Source organism: Passer montanus, unplaced genomic scaffold (genome assembly GCF_014805655.1).
Source record: "Passer montanus isolate IOZ18808 unplaced genomic scaffold, ASM1480565v1 scaffold27, whole genome shotgun sequence".
NCBI classification, from domain to species: Eukaryota; Metazoa; Chordata; class Aves; order Passeriformes; family Passeridae; genus Passer; species Passer montanus.
In genome coordinates, this window is record NW_024367372.1 from 6,208,515 (window position 1) to 6,223,664 (window position 15,150).

Sequence of the window (15,150 nt, forward strand, 5' to 3'; positions counted from 1 at the left end):
TGCCTTTAATTCTCTGTATTTAATGATAGAGGAGACCCAAACTCCTGTTAGGTATCCACATTTCTGGAAGGCAGCATTTCCAAATGACAGTTTTTCTCCCTGCCTGGCTGCAAGCCTACATGCACTGAACTATTCAGGCACATCTGCAGAAGAAGGGGGTGCAGGACTTTCCTTCTCCTGTCTCTGGCTCAAATTGCAGACACATTTCTTCAGTGGCAACACCATTTCAAGCAGCATTTAGTTGGGGCACTTATTTCCAGCCCTCCTGTACCTACTAGACCATCTGGTCTAAGTGTTACTATATCTTTGTGGCAAACAATATGGGGTAAAATCCAGGTTGAAATAAACACAGCAAGACTTTCCCCTGAGACACAAAAAAGTGGCTCAGAAGAATGAGCATAGGCTCATTGTGTGTGGAGGGGTAGGAGGAAGCAGGACAGTCCCTTTCTACAGTGTGGACTGGGAATCTATGCATTGCATAATATCAAAGGAAAAGCAGAAGAGACTGAATAAAAATCAGGCATTAGCACCAGTGGCCTCAGACTCTGATTTTTTTGAGTTTTTTTTCAGATTTTTATCAATTGTTATTCACATTTAGCAGGCATAGAAAAATTGCTTTGACCAAGAGACTATCTCCAAACATCTCTTCCTAAATTCAGCCCAAATCTATGCTCTACTCTTTTCTGATTTCATTGTTCAAGAAACTCCCCAAACAAGGGCTTACTTAGACCATGTTCTGTTGTACAGAAGCTTAATGGAAACCATGAGCTGGGACTGGAGCGTAGGCTTGTGTGGCACCCCAGGAACACCCCAGTGAAAGGATGTTCTTTTTCACATCTGGTCAGAATCAAATAGCCCCCCCAGGGAAAAAGAACAAACTTGGCAATGCCAGGTACACTTCCAGATTGAAGATGCTCAGTAGAGTGACTCTCATAAGGTTTTCTTCAATAAATTATAAGGAAGGTTAGAAATAATTTCAGTCTAGTAATCCTCTAAAGGGATCTACAAAATCTAACTTTTAATTAGTGCCAAGATGTTCAAAATCAAAAGAAACTAACAGTAGCACGCCACACTCCTCTCCCTGAGCAGTCATGCCTTGCAGCTTTTTGCAGAGCTTCTTGGCTTTAATTTACAGATTACTCCATCTAGTGGCTTTAAGGTTCCAGCCTCGATGAGTTGAAAACTCTGTCCTGGCACCAGCTGTATTTCAAACCTCTGCAGCAGCTTTGCCATCACCACTTTTACCTCCATCTGTCAAGAAGAAAACTGAAGTCAGTGACAGCAAATACAGCTTGGACTGCAGCTGCTTAAAGTCAGTCTACGATCTTATAATGCTTTGTCAATACGGAGATTTGAAAGTTAAATGTTACTCTGTTCATGCAGCCCGTTGAGTTTGGGCAGGAAACCTGGGACTTCCTGGATTTAAAGACAACTGACAGGCACTAAGATCAGTCTTTCTGTTTATGTGTTAAACCCATTTTGGAAGTCAGACTGTAAAACTAAACTACTCTGAGCACTGGTGCTTAGATGAGCCCACAGCACAGACCCAAAGCGCTGGCCTCTGGCTGTCCTGAAACGCTCTCTGCCATGCTCACACATATTAAATTGTTCCTTCTGTCCATGTAGCCCCCTCCTCACCTTCTCTGTGCCAGTTCTGGCTTGTGTCCTCCTCCAGCTGATGTTTTCCCTGCCTTGATTCTGTCAGTGGCAGCCATGAGATGATCCCCAAAACCCCCTATACACCCTCTGTGTGCTCGACTTTGGCTGGCAAAGGAATGTTGACTGTGATTCCCATTAAAGGGTTTGGATTTGGGCAGGCTCAGGAAAGTTTGGAGGGAGTGCAGCCTGCTGCTCCTCCCTGCAGAAACCTTGGCTGCAGGGTGTCTGTTCCTGTGACAGCATTTGAGAGACATGCCTGTCATGGGCATGGGGGGAGATCTTCCCTCTGAGGAGAAGAGGGGCACTGCACAGGGCATCAGTGTGGCCTCTGGTGCCCACCATCCATGGTCAGCACACCCTGAGCTGGCCCAGTGCTTGCTAACCAAGTGTTGTTCCAGGCCTCTACTCACCTGTGCAAACACCTGCCCGATGCAGGATCGGGGTCCCAGAGAGAATGGAAAATAGCAGTAATATGGCCTGCAAAGAAAAATGCTCAAAATTGTCACTCTGACAACCTAGTTGTAAAGAAACAAGCAAATATTTCCTCACAGCAGCAAGGAAATGGTCTAAATATCCCCTCACCTACTGGACTTGTCAAAGCAGTCTCCAAATTAACCCTTTTTTGCTTCAGAGCAGCAAAATAGGTCAGCAGCACATTTCCTCATCATCTCTCTTTACTGCATGGCTCAGCTGCCAGAGCTGTTTTGATGCATGCCAGCCTCATTTCAAAGTGTGTGTCAAGCACACTCTAAATGCTCTTCAGCCTGTCATGAGCATGTCACAATCTGCCCAGTTGTTGCTCCTTTGGGCAGCTCTGAACCATGTGAGTGAGGGGGTGTTGCTTTAGTAGCCCAGACTAACTCTAGGCTGAAGGAAAACTCCTGATTCATGAAGAAGCTGGTGCTGATCTCTGCATCTGTTTAGTCACTCACTGGTTCCTTCTATTGCACTCCTGACCCCTGACTAGACTTAGGCTGTCTGCCCACATGGCTGAACAGCATCTTCTCTCCCTCAGCCCCTTCTCCCCTGTCTAATATGGAGACATTTCAAACACCCTGGGATGAGGGCTGTCATGCATTAAATGCTTGAAATGTACTAAGGCAAATATTCACCCTGGTTTGGGCCCAAAGCTTTGACCTCAATATAAACATTTAATAACAATAACATTGGTCTTTTTTTTTTCTAAGGTAACATGTGGTCTAAAGAACTCTTGAACAAAAGCTGTGCATTATTGCTTTCTATTTACATTTGGATGATTTAGTGTTACTCAAATTGGAATGGAAATATAGTTTTATTCTACTTTTCTTTCCCTTACAATCTCTTCCTGTAATGGTTTCTTAATACATATTTAATAACATGGGAGTAAAAAGAAGAAGCTCACTTAGGTGCATCTTTGCTGAATCGATCTGGATCAAAAGTAAGTGGATCCTTGAAAAACTTTTCCATCCTTCCCATTACATAAGTGTTGAGCTGCCAAGAAAGAGTTTATTTTTGTTAGTCAGGAGCAACACATGGAAAATGCATCTTCGCTGTCAAGAGGTATAAAACCATAAATGCCTTCTCATCTCCACTGCCAACTGAGAGACTTAATCCATACCCCAATTTTGGTCAGAATTTTAGAGACATCAGTACAAAAATGCCCAGGGAAGACTTTGGCCCTCTCATCCACAGGTCTGTTACGTTTGGATTAACTGGGGCAGCTAAAAGCTGCTGCTGGTGGGTGGCACTCACAAAGACCGTGGTGTTTGCAGGAATTCTGATGCCATTGATGACGTGCTCCTTCTGCGGCCTGCGGAGCGTCCCCGAGACGGGCGGGTACAGCCGCAGCGACTCCTTCAAAACCTGAGGCAGCAAAAAGCACAAGAGGCCAGTTAGCTCACACACTGCAGGAAGCAGAAATGAAATTAATTACCTCCCTAAAGTGGCCTTTCACTTTAGTTAAATGGGAGATTTTGACTCTTGGATGCTGGTCTATCTGCCTTGGATTCCTGTGGGCAAAATGTAAGGCTAAGTCAGCTCCTTGAGGCCTGCTTCTTTCTTACAGCTGGTAAAACAGAGAGAAAAAGACACAAAACCCAAAAGAGGTCCTGGAACAGATCTAACACCTCAAGTCAGATGAACAACTAAGCGAAAAATTATTAGGAAGCAAACTCAGAGGGAGTATCTAAGAGTGAAGTCTCCTGCCCCTGATGAGCTTTCTGGGCACTGGCTGCCATGAGAGTGGTGATTGTTCCCTCCTCCTTCCCACTCTCAGCTCCTGCCTTTGTCCTGCTTCTGCTGCCTGAGGAGCTGAGCCAGGTCAGAGCCCCCAAAAGGACAAAAAACAGCCTGGCAAAGGAAAATGAATGGGGAATGTTGAGAAAAAAAATGGAATAAGACCACTTCTTTTGGTGTCAGTGAGCTGTAAGAACAGCTTATTTCATCAAAGTGAAACCTAATTAACAGCGCACATGAGCATCGCACTGAAAATGCAATTAACAGTGTGCATGCACGAGTGGACTAATGAAAAAGAAACCTGGACAAAAGAATTCAGAATTGCCTGAACAACAGGAGAGGAGTCCCATAGTCTCTGATACTCCAGTGATGGACTGGCTCTGACCAAGGGTGACTGATTTTGATTGTACAGATCCAAGATTGTGCTGTTAAATAAATTGTCTGCTTTGAGGAGCTCTCGTGATCTGTCTTAAAATTGAAAGGCTTAGATACCTCATCCTAATTGGAGTGGTATAATTGTGATGGTTTTTGGAGAAGCCTAAGGAGGCCTGCTGATTTCTGTAATCACATAGAATTGCCTTTTGCTTATGAGAAATAGACCTATGAAATCTATCTGCTATCAATGCACAGTAATTTGTGGGATGGGATATGCCAAATGGTAAAACACTGTTGCTCACCTCAGCAGGGCAGTTTAAAACAAAAAGGATCATGGTGGACTACTAAAATCACAGGGCAATTTATGCAGAACAGCTGCCAGGACTGTGATTCAGCCTCTCCTGAGGGCTACTGGTGTCCCCCATCTTGCGTAAAAAGGAAATGCAACACAAACACTGGCTAATAGCCAACCCTGGATTTGCAGTTCATTACCAACCAGCATTTCTATATACAAGACCTCTTTTAGGACCAAACTCTTTCCCCCACTACCCCTGAGTGACTGAAGAGGTTTTCAACACTGAATAATGAAAAATTGACATTAGAAAACTCAGCCATTATTTTTGGCTATCCTCAAAGCCGACTTTATTGCATATAGCTGGAAATGCTTTAACAATAATCAAACAAAAATGGACCAATGAAAAAGGAAAGTGTGTGGGATTCACACACAGGTGGGCTCAGATCTGCACACCTTTCTTAAAATTACAGCTATTGCTTCACCTCAAATAGATAGAGATTATGCAACTCTACTCTAGCTTCCAGACTGGCAATAATTAAGGAAAGCAGTGAAGGAATTTGTAAATTTGAGGAGCATCTTTCCAATAAGTCTGGGCTGCTGTAAATGTGTCATGCTACCTGCTGGCTGACTCTCTGGGGACAAACACTATCAGGATAAAATATTAGCAGCGTTTTTAAAATTTTAAAAGTGTGTGGGTTCTCCATGACGTGTCAGAGATGCTACCAAACAGCTCTGCCTGGTACCTTACCTCACTCCCACAGTACCTGTGATAAGTAGGTGAGCTTGCCAAGATCCTCATAGTCAACGTCTCTCTTGGCACCAAGAACCTCATCCACTTCAGCCTGAGCCCTGCAGGCCAATTAAAACTTCTTAGATGCAGATGCCTGTTTCTTGCTAGGCGAGTTGATAAATTACATTATTTTACGTTCCAGACACAGAGTTGGACTTAAACACCCATCCTCAGGCAAAATGCCAGCCAGTTCCCATCCAGGCTTCCTGAACTTGTACCTTGTAGCAGGATGAGGCAATGTGCATACAAGGCAGCTGAGTCACGTGGGATTTGGGACCTGCATGTATAAAGGCTTTGAAAAAATCACCTAGCTGAAACTGAAATAATCCATCGTAAGGTTTTTCTTTTCATACATTTTGGATATATTGGTACTAGGAAACTGTTTATTTTGGAAGGGAGGCTAGAATTTAACGATTGTATCTTTTTAATAACACTTACAATTAAGTTCACCTTGAAATTAACATTAAGCTGGGTCTGAAAATTGGAGCACACATACCTTTCCAATATTTCAGGATGCTGACCCAGTGCCATTACTGTGAATGTCATCTGATTGGCACTGGTTTCATGACCTAATGATAACAAAAACCAGTTTAAAAGTTAGTATGAAATAATAACATGATACAAAGGTGGTCTACAAGGTGATTGTGAATAGGAAGCTTTAAACATCAAACCCCAAATGTTTTATTTTAAATATGCTAGAAAATAAAGGAAATAATAAAAGGCATGTAAAGTTTACACAAAGAGCTTTCAACAATGACAAGAAAAAGGACATAGCTGGCAAAGATATGACCCAGCTTGCCCAAGCAAAGCTGCAGTGGTTGCATGCAGCACCTACTGGTCATGAGCTCTCTAACAGGAGGGCCAGTGAGGTCCAGGATTTGCCTTGTCATACTATGGGACACACAGTTCTGCCAAAAAAGGAAGGATTTACTGTTTTTGAGGGAAAACAGAGCTTCTTATCATCTTTCTTTGAAAGGTCTGCTTTATGTGTTAGGATGACCCTGCTTGAGCAGGGAGTTTGGAACAGAAGACCCTTCCAACCTTACCCACTTCATGACTCTCTGATGTGGACACTTCTCCCTTTTTTTCATGGACATATGTACTATTTTTAAGCATTACAGAAAACAGACATTTGCAAAGATCTCTGCTACAATAACATCTTTCTTGCTAAAGAACAGCATTTTGACCACACCTTCTCATGAACCTAAATCATCTTGATCTGCAAGATCTGCAAAATCTGCAAAGAAAACCCAACTATCTCATATAATTATTCAGCCCATACATTTTCTGATTGGCTTGACAGTTGCCTTCTTCTACTTAGGCAAGAATGGCATTTAATCATGTGGGTGAGGTGATGCAAAAACATGTTGAGCACGTAAAAGATGTTTTTGGTGGGGTTTAGTGGGATCTGCAGGAAAGGACCAGAACCCCATAAGGAATAGCCTTGCACCCCAGTGGGCAGTGGAAAGACAGGCTGGAACACAGAGTGGGAAGCCGTGGTTGGAAAACACCAAGCTGGCATTATTTGCTGCTGTGGTTATCACTGAAAGAGGACAATATATCATTTGCCTGTGAGAAAATTAAGAGTTCTCTTCAGATCTCACCCAGCTGGTCCTAAGCCAGGGTAATATTTGGTCTACCAACCAAGAGACTCCTGGTTGCAGCATCATCACATGGAGTGATAATGTTAATCATGATGTTAATTATGATTAAAAAGGATGCTAATCATGACCTTGTAGACAGCTCGAGAATGAGTACAGCTTTCCACATTACACACCCAAGCATTAAAATAGCTACCAACCTGCAACAAAGAAAGTGATAAAGTTATCCAGAATGTTTTCATCATCTCTAGTCTCCTCCAGAGCTGTCAAGGTAGAAAAATAAATGGAATTAGAAAATGGCCCTGTGCCCCAGCTGGACCAGCCAGAAGGCCGCCCTGTTTGGCAGATATTGGCTGAGGAGGCATTGAGAGAGGATGCTGAGTGGGCATTTCAGTGGTGACTTGTGACCAATATTTGATCCAACACAAAGAAACAGGGAATTTTTAAAGCAATCCTCACTATCTTCAGTGTGAAAACAACTTTAAAGGAAGATCCAAGTTCAGATCCCCAAAACAATCCTCCCTGAATTTCACAGCAAAACATACTACAGAGAAATTCACTCAAACAGTAAGGTGTCTCTTACCATCTCCTTTCAGTATCTGTGTAAGAATATCCATTGTAGCTTCTTTCCCATTCTGGATGGCTTCTCTCCTCTGGTCAATGCACTGCTTCCCCACACGTCTCAACAGCCTCACACTCTCTCTGGCCTCCTTTACCAGCTTCTGCTTCCCTGGCATGAACTGAATACAGAATTCCTTTTGTCATTTTATTCCTTTTGCTGGTAAAAATAATGTCAGTGTTATTTTACAATAGAGCACCTTGTTTTCCACTAAACGACACTTGTCACAAAGAACATTTGCTCTCCATGCAACAAACTGAATGCCTGCAGGATGAAGGGTTTGGACTGAAATAAGAAATATTTCAATCTGTGCATGCTGATGTCGTGTCTCGTCAGAGTCAGAGCTGATGTTTTGGGCACTGTGAGCAAAATTCATCACCTCTCTGTGGAAAGAAACTGCAGCATGCAATGCAGAATCTCAGCCCTGGTCTCAGAAAGGAAAACAGGAGTTCTAAAAGCCTGAACTACAGCTTTCATAGACACTTGAATAATTCTTTACTTAAACATTTAGTATTAAATCCATCATTTCCTAGCAGATGAATTTGGTAGATGAATCTAGGTTGAAAATATAATTTTTTCATAACAAGAATGCTCAAATTTCTTCCATCCTGAGTGAAGGCTGCCATCCTTCTTAGACAAATGGCAAAAATGTCAATTTTTAATGGGAGAGCATAAAACAGTTTCAGAAGGAGACACATGCAGGGGGGAACAAAAGGAAAAAAAAAGAAGCATTAAATATTAATGTTCATTTCCTGAGTTTTTTAAAACAGTAATGAATTTTATCTTGATGACCAGTGGAGGGAAAGATCTACAGATAACTGTTTCCCCGACATATATGGACCTTGCACAGCTCCATGAATTCAAACAGGAGCAGCTGAATGTGAGGAGAGGGGATTGAAGTGAGGAGAGTACAGACCCTTATGAAGGGATCCCGTGCCTTGTTCAGTCCCTCCATAATCTTAGTCACAGCGTTGGGTAAAGGTGTCTGGTCATCACTCAGTGCATTCAATTCCAGGCCAAAGGCTACCTGAGAAGCAGGAGAGAAAAAGGAAACTTGCTGAGGTGGGGGTGAAAGAGCAGGATAGCTTCACAGCACCACCTTTTCCCCTAAAAATATCTCAGGCTGGATCCTACCTTGCAGGAGGCTGAGATGGGAGGGCAATATCAACATGTTTTCTCCTTATTTGGGTGGATTAATAATTTACCACTATTCTCCATTCCTCCCAAAGTGGCTTGCATAGGAAGGGAAAAGGCAGTGTAAGGCAGACTTCCTGCTGACATGCAATGGCAATAATCCAACCTCCAACCATGAAAGAGCCCTGGTGTGTCCCTATTGGCATGGAGGGCATGAGGCTGAAAGGACTTTTGCAAGGGGTCCCCATCCTGCAGGCCACACCCAAACTACGCCAACCCTTCCCTACCCGCCCTTTCCCAGGGCTCAGCCTGAATGGAAGTGGCACTATTGGTCCTGCAGGCCTTCTGGCACTGCTGGGTAAAGATCTTTCTCCCTGCCTCCAGCTCCTGATCCCATCCTGCTGCTGGCAGGCATCACTTCCATCCCTTCCTGCCACTTGAGAGGAAACAAAAAAGGGACAGCTGGTACCTTTCCAATGACATCCATGGTCACCCGGCTCATCATCGACAGCATGCTAAACTCTGTTTTTCCATCTGCCTTTTCCTCCAGCTTCTCCATCAGCTCCTCTGCTTTTTCATTAAATGTCTCCATCAGACCAACCAGGTAGCTGAACAATCAATAAAAATGAGTATTGGGGGCTCTGGAGTGAACATCTTTGCTCAGACAAACCTTTGTTATTTTCCATAGAAAATGGTGAAGTTTTTTAAAAATTTATAATTATTTTTCCTTAATACATGAAAAAGCAAACATATAGAATGAGCTACATTCTTCTTAATCAGTCCTCTCATGTGTCATGGTAAAGGGCAGTGGCCTGTGCCCTTTGCAAATGGACTTTATCTTTAGACTCTATATACAATGCATCAAGGTGCACAAGGAAACCAGACCAACTCTCTGCCTTATTTTTTCCAACAGTATAAGGCAGTCATAACCATGCTCCAGGATACACAACCTTGGTACCTTTCTGCCATTGCTGAGTTCATAGAGGTGTCACTACTCCATGGTCAAATTATACTTAGCATGGGAATGGAGTGCTGGATTCTATGTTAAACGTGATTTTGGCATTGAATCTTGGGGTCTTTTTCATCCTAGTATCAAATAATGGCAGGGAGAAGCATGACAATACAGTAAAAGTAACAGCTAGATGGTCCCAGAAGTGTTTGCCTCACCTTCGGCTGAAAGCTGGATCCATTATCCTCCGCTGCTTGTGCCAATGTTCATGGTTGCAAACAGTTACCAAGCTATTCCCTAGAAACCTAGCACACAGGAAAACAAGGAAAGGAACAGGTTTATGCAAGGGAGCCTGGTAAACCCCGTGTAGTCACAAATGTAAGTCTTTCACATCTACTTTTTAAAATTTTTCCATGTGTAGGGAGCACCTTTGAGTATGCAACCATTGCATCACTGTGGATGACAACTGAACCACAGATTTTTCCTCCAGGTAGGTGTGGACTGCTGAGTTCAATAAGATGCTGGTTCATTACACCAGTTATGCAAATAATTAATATAATAACTGGATTATTATATTTTCAAAAGCTTCAGACTAAGAAAGAAAAATTCCCCTTTTTTTGAATTGAATTTAGAAGTTGCAAACTTCCATGCCTTATGGAGTGCTCTAAAATCTGAGAACTTTGATGATCATCTTGAGCAGACTGCTCTGAGACTAACTGGACATCCCCAGGAGGAAAAAGGACACATGATCAAGGTAAAACAAAATCCAACACATCCTCCTCCCTGACTGGGAAGACATTTGACTTGACACATAGTTTAATAGGTACATGCTGCTTATGTGTGTCTGGAATCAGAAATTAATCCCCATACTAAGGTAAGTGGTCTGAGTCAAAATGACATGCCTATGATATTATTAATCTTATTAACCTCACAGTGGCTTCAGATGAGTTTTACCTACCTCTCACCAAACAGGCTGAAGAGACTACCATACACCATCGGATCCTTTGGGTGCTGTGGTGACATCAAGAACTCCTAAAATCAAACCTCAGGTCAGTGAACACTGATTGCAACCTCTTTCCCAGACAAAATGCAAAATTTCACTCACATCTACTCTTTTCTTCTGCAGCTATAGTCTGAAGAGCAGATGAATTATTTGGTGTGCCCTGATTCCCCAGTTCCTGTGCTGCTAGCTTGCTTTGCATCCCTCTAGCACTTTTTGCCCAATGACCTCAAATCTCACTCAGTTGTAATTGCAAAGATTTAGAGAAAGTAATTTGGTCTCTCGTGCTCCATTCATGTGAGATACTAAGCTCTTGTAGGGAGCCTGCTTTTCACAAATGGAAATATTTGCTATATGTGCTGTTTAAATAAAAGTAACAAAATAAATTAACTGATCAAGGAAAAAAGAAATCAGGATAGCCTGAAGAGCAAAGCGTCTCATCCTCCTAACCCAGTCAGAGCCAAGCACAGATTGGCTGCTCTGTGCTGCTCTGATCATCAGGCACCAGCTCTCCTGTTATGGAGGAATGGGCCTATCCCCACCATTGATTTGGCTTTATTTTTCAGTACCTTCACTCCTTCAGGACTCACAATCAATAGTGAGAGTCTGTGAAAGGCATTAATTCGTACAACAGGTCCATATTTCTCTGCCCTGTAAGAGAAAATTTATAAAAAGAGAATTATGGTACAAACTACCAACATGTAACAGCTCAGACCTAATAACCTTGAAGGACCAGAGCACATTGCAGTGGGAACTACTGCAGTCCCCAGCCAATAAAGCCATTAAGAGAATCACGGGACAGAATAATCAAGGTTGGGAGAGTCAAGTTCAACATCATCTGACCCAGCCATCAACACATCACCACCGTAATCACCCCTAAACCATATCCTCAAGTGCCACATCCAGCTGTCTCTTGAACATTTCCATGAAGTTACTCCACCACCATCCTTATTCCAATGGCTAACCATTCTTCCAGTGGAAAAGTTTTTTCTAATATCTAATCTGATCTGAAAGACCAATTCTCTCTCTCTAACTCCTTTGCCAACCTTCTCAGTGATGCTAATTATGTATTTCTGTAAGGGTCTTTGTACATTGATTTCTCCGTATGTGCTACAGGACTACCCCATCCAATGCAATTGACGTGCCTCAACTTACCACTGCAGCAAGAGCCCTGGTGTGAACTCCTGTTTCCTCACCATTCTCCATATGATTGGCAGGTGTCCAAATAAAAAGCTGCAGAATATGAAGGTTAAGAGTGTCATGAGGATGCCAGCACAGGGTTTTGTATGGATTGCAATCCTGGTTACTCAATGAGTGTTGCTCATGTTTTCCTCGTAAGGGAAGATGAAAATAACTCTGAGCTGAGCCAAAGCCCAGCCCTCACCAAGCTGGTGAACTGGGGACCAAAGACAGGCTGGTGCTCACGTGCAGCCAGAAAGAGCAGCACAGAGATAAAGGATGAGGTCTTTTTCTTATGCTGTATGGTAGGAGGTGTTTGGGTCTGGTTGGGATTCCCCAAGAATTGCTTTGCTCTTTGCCTGAATGAATCAGCTATTACATTGCTGTACATGAAAGAGATATTTGCATTAAATACTCCTTAATACATGCTTATCCCTGGTAAGTGTGACTTCATTTCTGTCAATGAATTTCTGTTAAGAGAAATTAGGAATGTGAAAAGTGTGCATTTTATTATTGGCTTTTCGCAAATATTAAAATGAATGTTATATGTGTTATGTTAGAAAGTTATGCTGTATTAATTTTTTAAGTAGTGTGTTAAATACATTTTTAAGTTATAACATAATGTAAAAATAGAAACCATGCTATGTGAGATACTTTTTTTTCTAAAGAAAGGCCTTGCATCGAGATAGCAGCCACAAGATACCTAAATCTTTCAGAGAAAGAGAATTTATTGCTCCCTTATCAGAAGAAACTAACTTCTTCCTGCCTCGCTCAGACATGAAGACACCAATAAGATTAAGAGGAAGAAGCTGACGATGACCAGACAGAATCCTTTGTTTGAATGAAATTTATGCATCACGTATGAGATGTATGAATATGCAACAGGCTGTTGTTTTTAAGAGTTAATCCTCTGTTAACGGGTGTCCTTTTTCAGGCTTATTTTGCCCAGAAAAAGGTACCCGGATGTCCATAACTCTTTGGTTTTTTATTGTCTCATATTGTCCTAATCGCAATTGTTCAAATTTCATTACTCTAATTATATTACTATTTTTATAACCATTTTATTACGATTAAACTTTTAAAATTTTAAAAACAAGTGATTAGCATTTTTCACAACGAACCATCTCCTTCTGTCCAAAACTGCATCATTTCAAATACTGAGGAGGATAATCACTGGTTAGTACTGAAATTGAAGAAATTAATAAAATAAGTTAAATCTCCAAATATAGATTTGCATTTAAAACTTAAGAGATCAATTCCTTCTTTCACCTGTGAGTAGCGAATTCTCTCTGGCTTTGCATAAATCTGAGGGAAGATTTGGCCAAGCTCCTCTCTAAATGAAGCAAGCTGCACTCAAGATCTGTTTTCCATTTGAGAGAAAGAGAGCCATGTTATCATCCTTTTCAGTATAAATAAGCTATGGGGGAAAACAGGCTCTTATTTTATTACTGTTGGAACTGGGAGGCACTTAAAATAACAAGAACTCAACAAAGTTACTCAACGTCTACAGAAACTTTTAATCCTCCACTTGTTTGACTCCTTCTTTGTAACTGTATTCCAAAAAGATGTGAAAGCCCCAAATGCAACTCCTTTCTCAGATGAGGAAAGGGCTCTATCTGCAGCACAGGAAAGGAGATCCCACTCATGGGCTGCTCTGGTGTGCCATCACTCCACGGTGTTACTTCACACCTCAAAATGAACCTAAGGACGAGCAGGTCCAGGTATGACAAGCTCCCCCTACTCTTGGTATCTGACCCTGATTACACAAGCAGGCTGTAGCCTGGAGGTGGGCAGGAGAGAGTGGTGTCCCTGTGGGACTGTGGGTGAGCGCTGGTGTCCCTTCCTGTGGCTTATTTTACGGAGGGCATGTGCCCCCGCAGGCGAGGTTAAGTGGGGAGCTCACACACTCCTGCAGGAACTGTGACCCCTGTGACAGCGCTGCCACTGCCTTGCTGGCAGCGCTCTCATTGCCCTCTATCACTTACGACATTTTTATTTCTTTTTGGCAGAAAGGAAACACCTGGCTTACTAAGGAGGGCACGGAGGGTGCCCGCTGGAGTTAGTGTCACCGTGTCCCCGGTGGGACGGCTGGCGGTGCGGGTCCCTCCTGCCCCTCCAGGGTCCGAGCAAAGGCACAGCTCCTGCGGGCGGCTCTGAAGCCATCTCTGGCCGCCCGGAGATGCGGGTGAGGACACGCAGCCCCGGCCAGGCAGGCCAGGCCGTGCTGCTGAGCGGGCTGCGGGATCCCCAGCGCTGCCCGGTGCCAGCGCTGCCCGGGAATCGGGCACCCCAGCGCTGTGCCCAGCCTGTGTCCCCCCTGGCCCGGCCCGGCCCACGGATCAGCTGCAGGGCTGATTTCCTGCTCTGACGCCGCCTCACGGCCCCAGCCCGGCACGGAGCGCTGCGACACCGAGCCAGCCCGGCCGGCCCTTACCTCTCCCGCGGGGCGCCGGGGATGTAGTCGTACTTGGCGTGGATGTACTGCACGTAGCAGCAGTACAGGACGAAGGCCAGCAGGGCCAGGGCCAGCAGGAGCCCCAACGTCGCCCACAGCAGCTCCATCCCGCCGGCTGGCAGCGCGTCCCCCGCCGGGCAAAGGACGGCCGGGAGAATCCCCGGCTGCGGGCGGGGACGGCCCCGTTAAAGAGCCCGGGGCTGTAAAACACACGCGCACCGCGTGTGCCCGGGGGTGTGCGCCTGTGTGGTCCAGGGCAGGACGCGAAGATGCTCCCAGGGCGGGAGTGCTTTTCCTGCGAAGACAGGATGAGACTGTCGGAGCTGTTCAGATATGAAACTTCCGGAGAAACCTTATTGCTGGGGCTGTAAAAGAGCTTGTTACCAGGGCATGTAGTGATATGACAAGGGGAAGGAAATGTCTTTGAACTTAAATAACGTAGATCTAGATTAGATATTAGGAATAAATTCTTTACTATGAAGATAGTGAGGCACTGGAATAGGTTGTCCAGAGGGGTTGTGGAGGCCACATCCCAAGAAATGTTCAAGATCAGGGTTTTTTCCCTGTTAAGGCTGTGGTTTTAAAACTGCCTGTTTTCAGAAAATGCCACATCCCAGGAAATGTTCAAGATCAGGACTTTTTCCCTGTTAAGGCTGTGGTTTTAAAACTGCCTGTTTTCAGAAAAAAAACTACCATTCCTTCCCACTAGTCAGGCAGTGCATTTAATCATAACACAGTATGAGTATCCATCACTAGGAAAGATATAGCTGATAGCAAGAATAGCATCACCCAGAGAAAGTTTAAAAACTAAAGCCAGCTGATGTTTAAAAACTAAAGCTAGCTGATAAAACCATGGTTTTAAAGACATTCAATGAACTTC

At 43.7% G+C, this 15,150-nt stretch overlaps 1 protein-coding gene across 1 annotated transcript; it reads right to left on the reverse strand.

Annotated features, from left to right (window-relative positions):
• On the reverse strand, window positions 1-14,441 carry LOC120503858 (cholesterol 24-hydroxylase). Its single transcript, XM_039712889.1, has 15 exons — window positions 14,250-14,441; window positions 11,792-11,869; window positions 11,206-11,287; window positions 10,595-10,668; window positions 9,855-9,941; window positions 9,157-9,295; window positions 8,470-8,580; window positions 7,518-7,674; window positions 7,135-7,197; window positions 5,830-5,902; window positions 5,308-5,392; window positions 3,391-3,501; window positions 3,041-3,129; window positions 2,070-2,136; window positions 1-1,251 (listed from the first exon to the last, which is right to left on the reverse strand). The coding sequence occupies exons 1-15, from the start codon at window positions 14,375-14,377 to the stop codon at window positions 1,090-1,092; spliced, it is 1,506 nt and encodes a 501-aa protein (XP_039568823.1). The 5' UTR covers window positions 14,378-14,441; the 3' UTR covers window positions 1-1,089.
• Between the last annotated feature and the right edge of the window lie 709 nt (window positions 14,442-15,150).

What these genes read in the sequence shown, in the direction of transcription:
- LOC120503858 (XM_039712889.1), bottom strand. Translation starts at nt 14,377, where the DNA reads ATGGAGCTGCTGTGGGCGACGTTGGGGCTCCTGCTGGCCCTGGCCCTG. An exon ending in TGAGTCCTGAAGGAGTGAAG is followed by an intron (nt 10,669 to 11,205) that starts GTACTGAAAAAT and finishes GTTTGATTTTAG; the next exon opens with GAGTTCTTGATGTCACCACA. An exon ending in CACGGGATCCCTTCATAAGG is followed by an intron (nt 7,675 to 8,469) that starts GTCTGTACTCTC and finishes TTCTGTATTCAG; the next exon opens with TTCATGCCAGGGAAGCAGAA.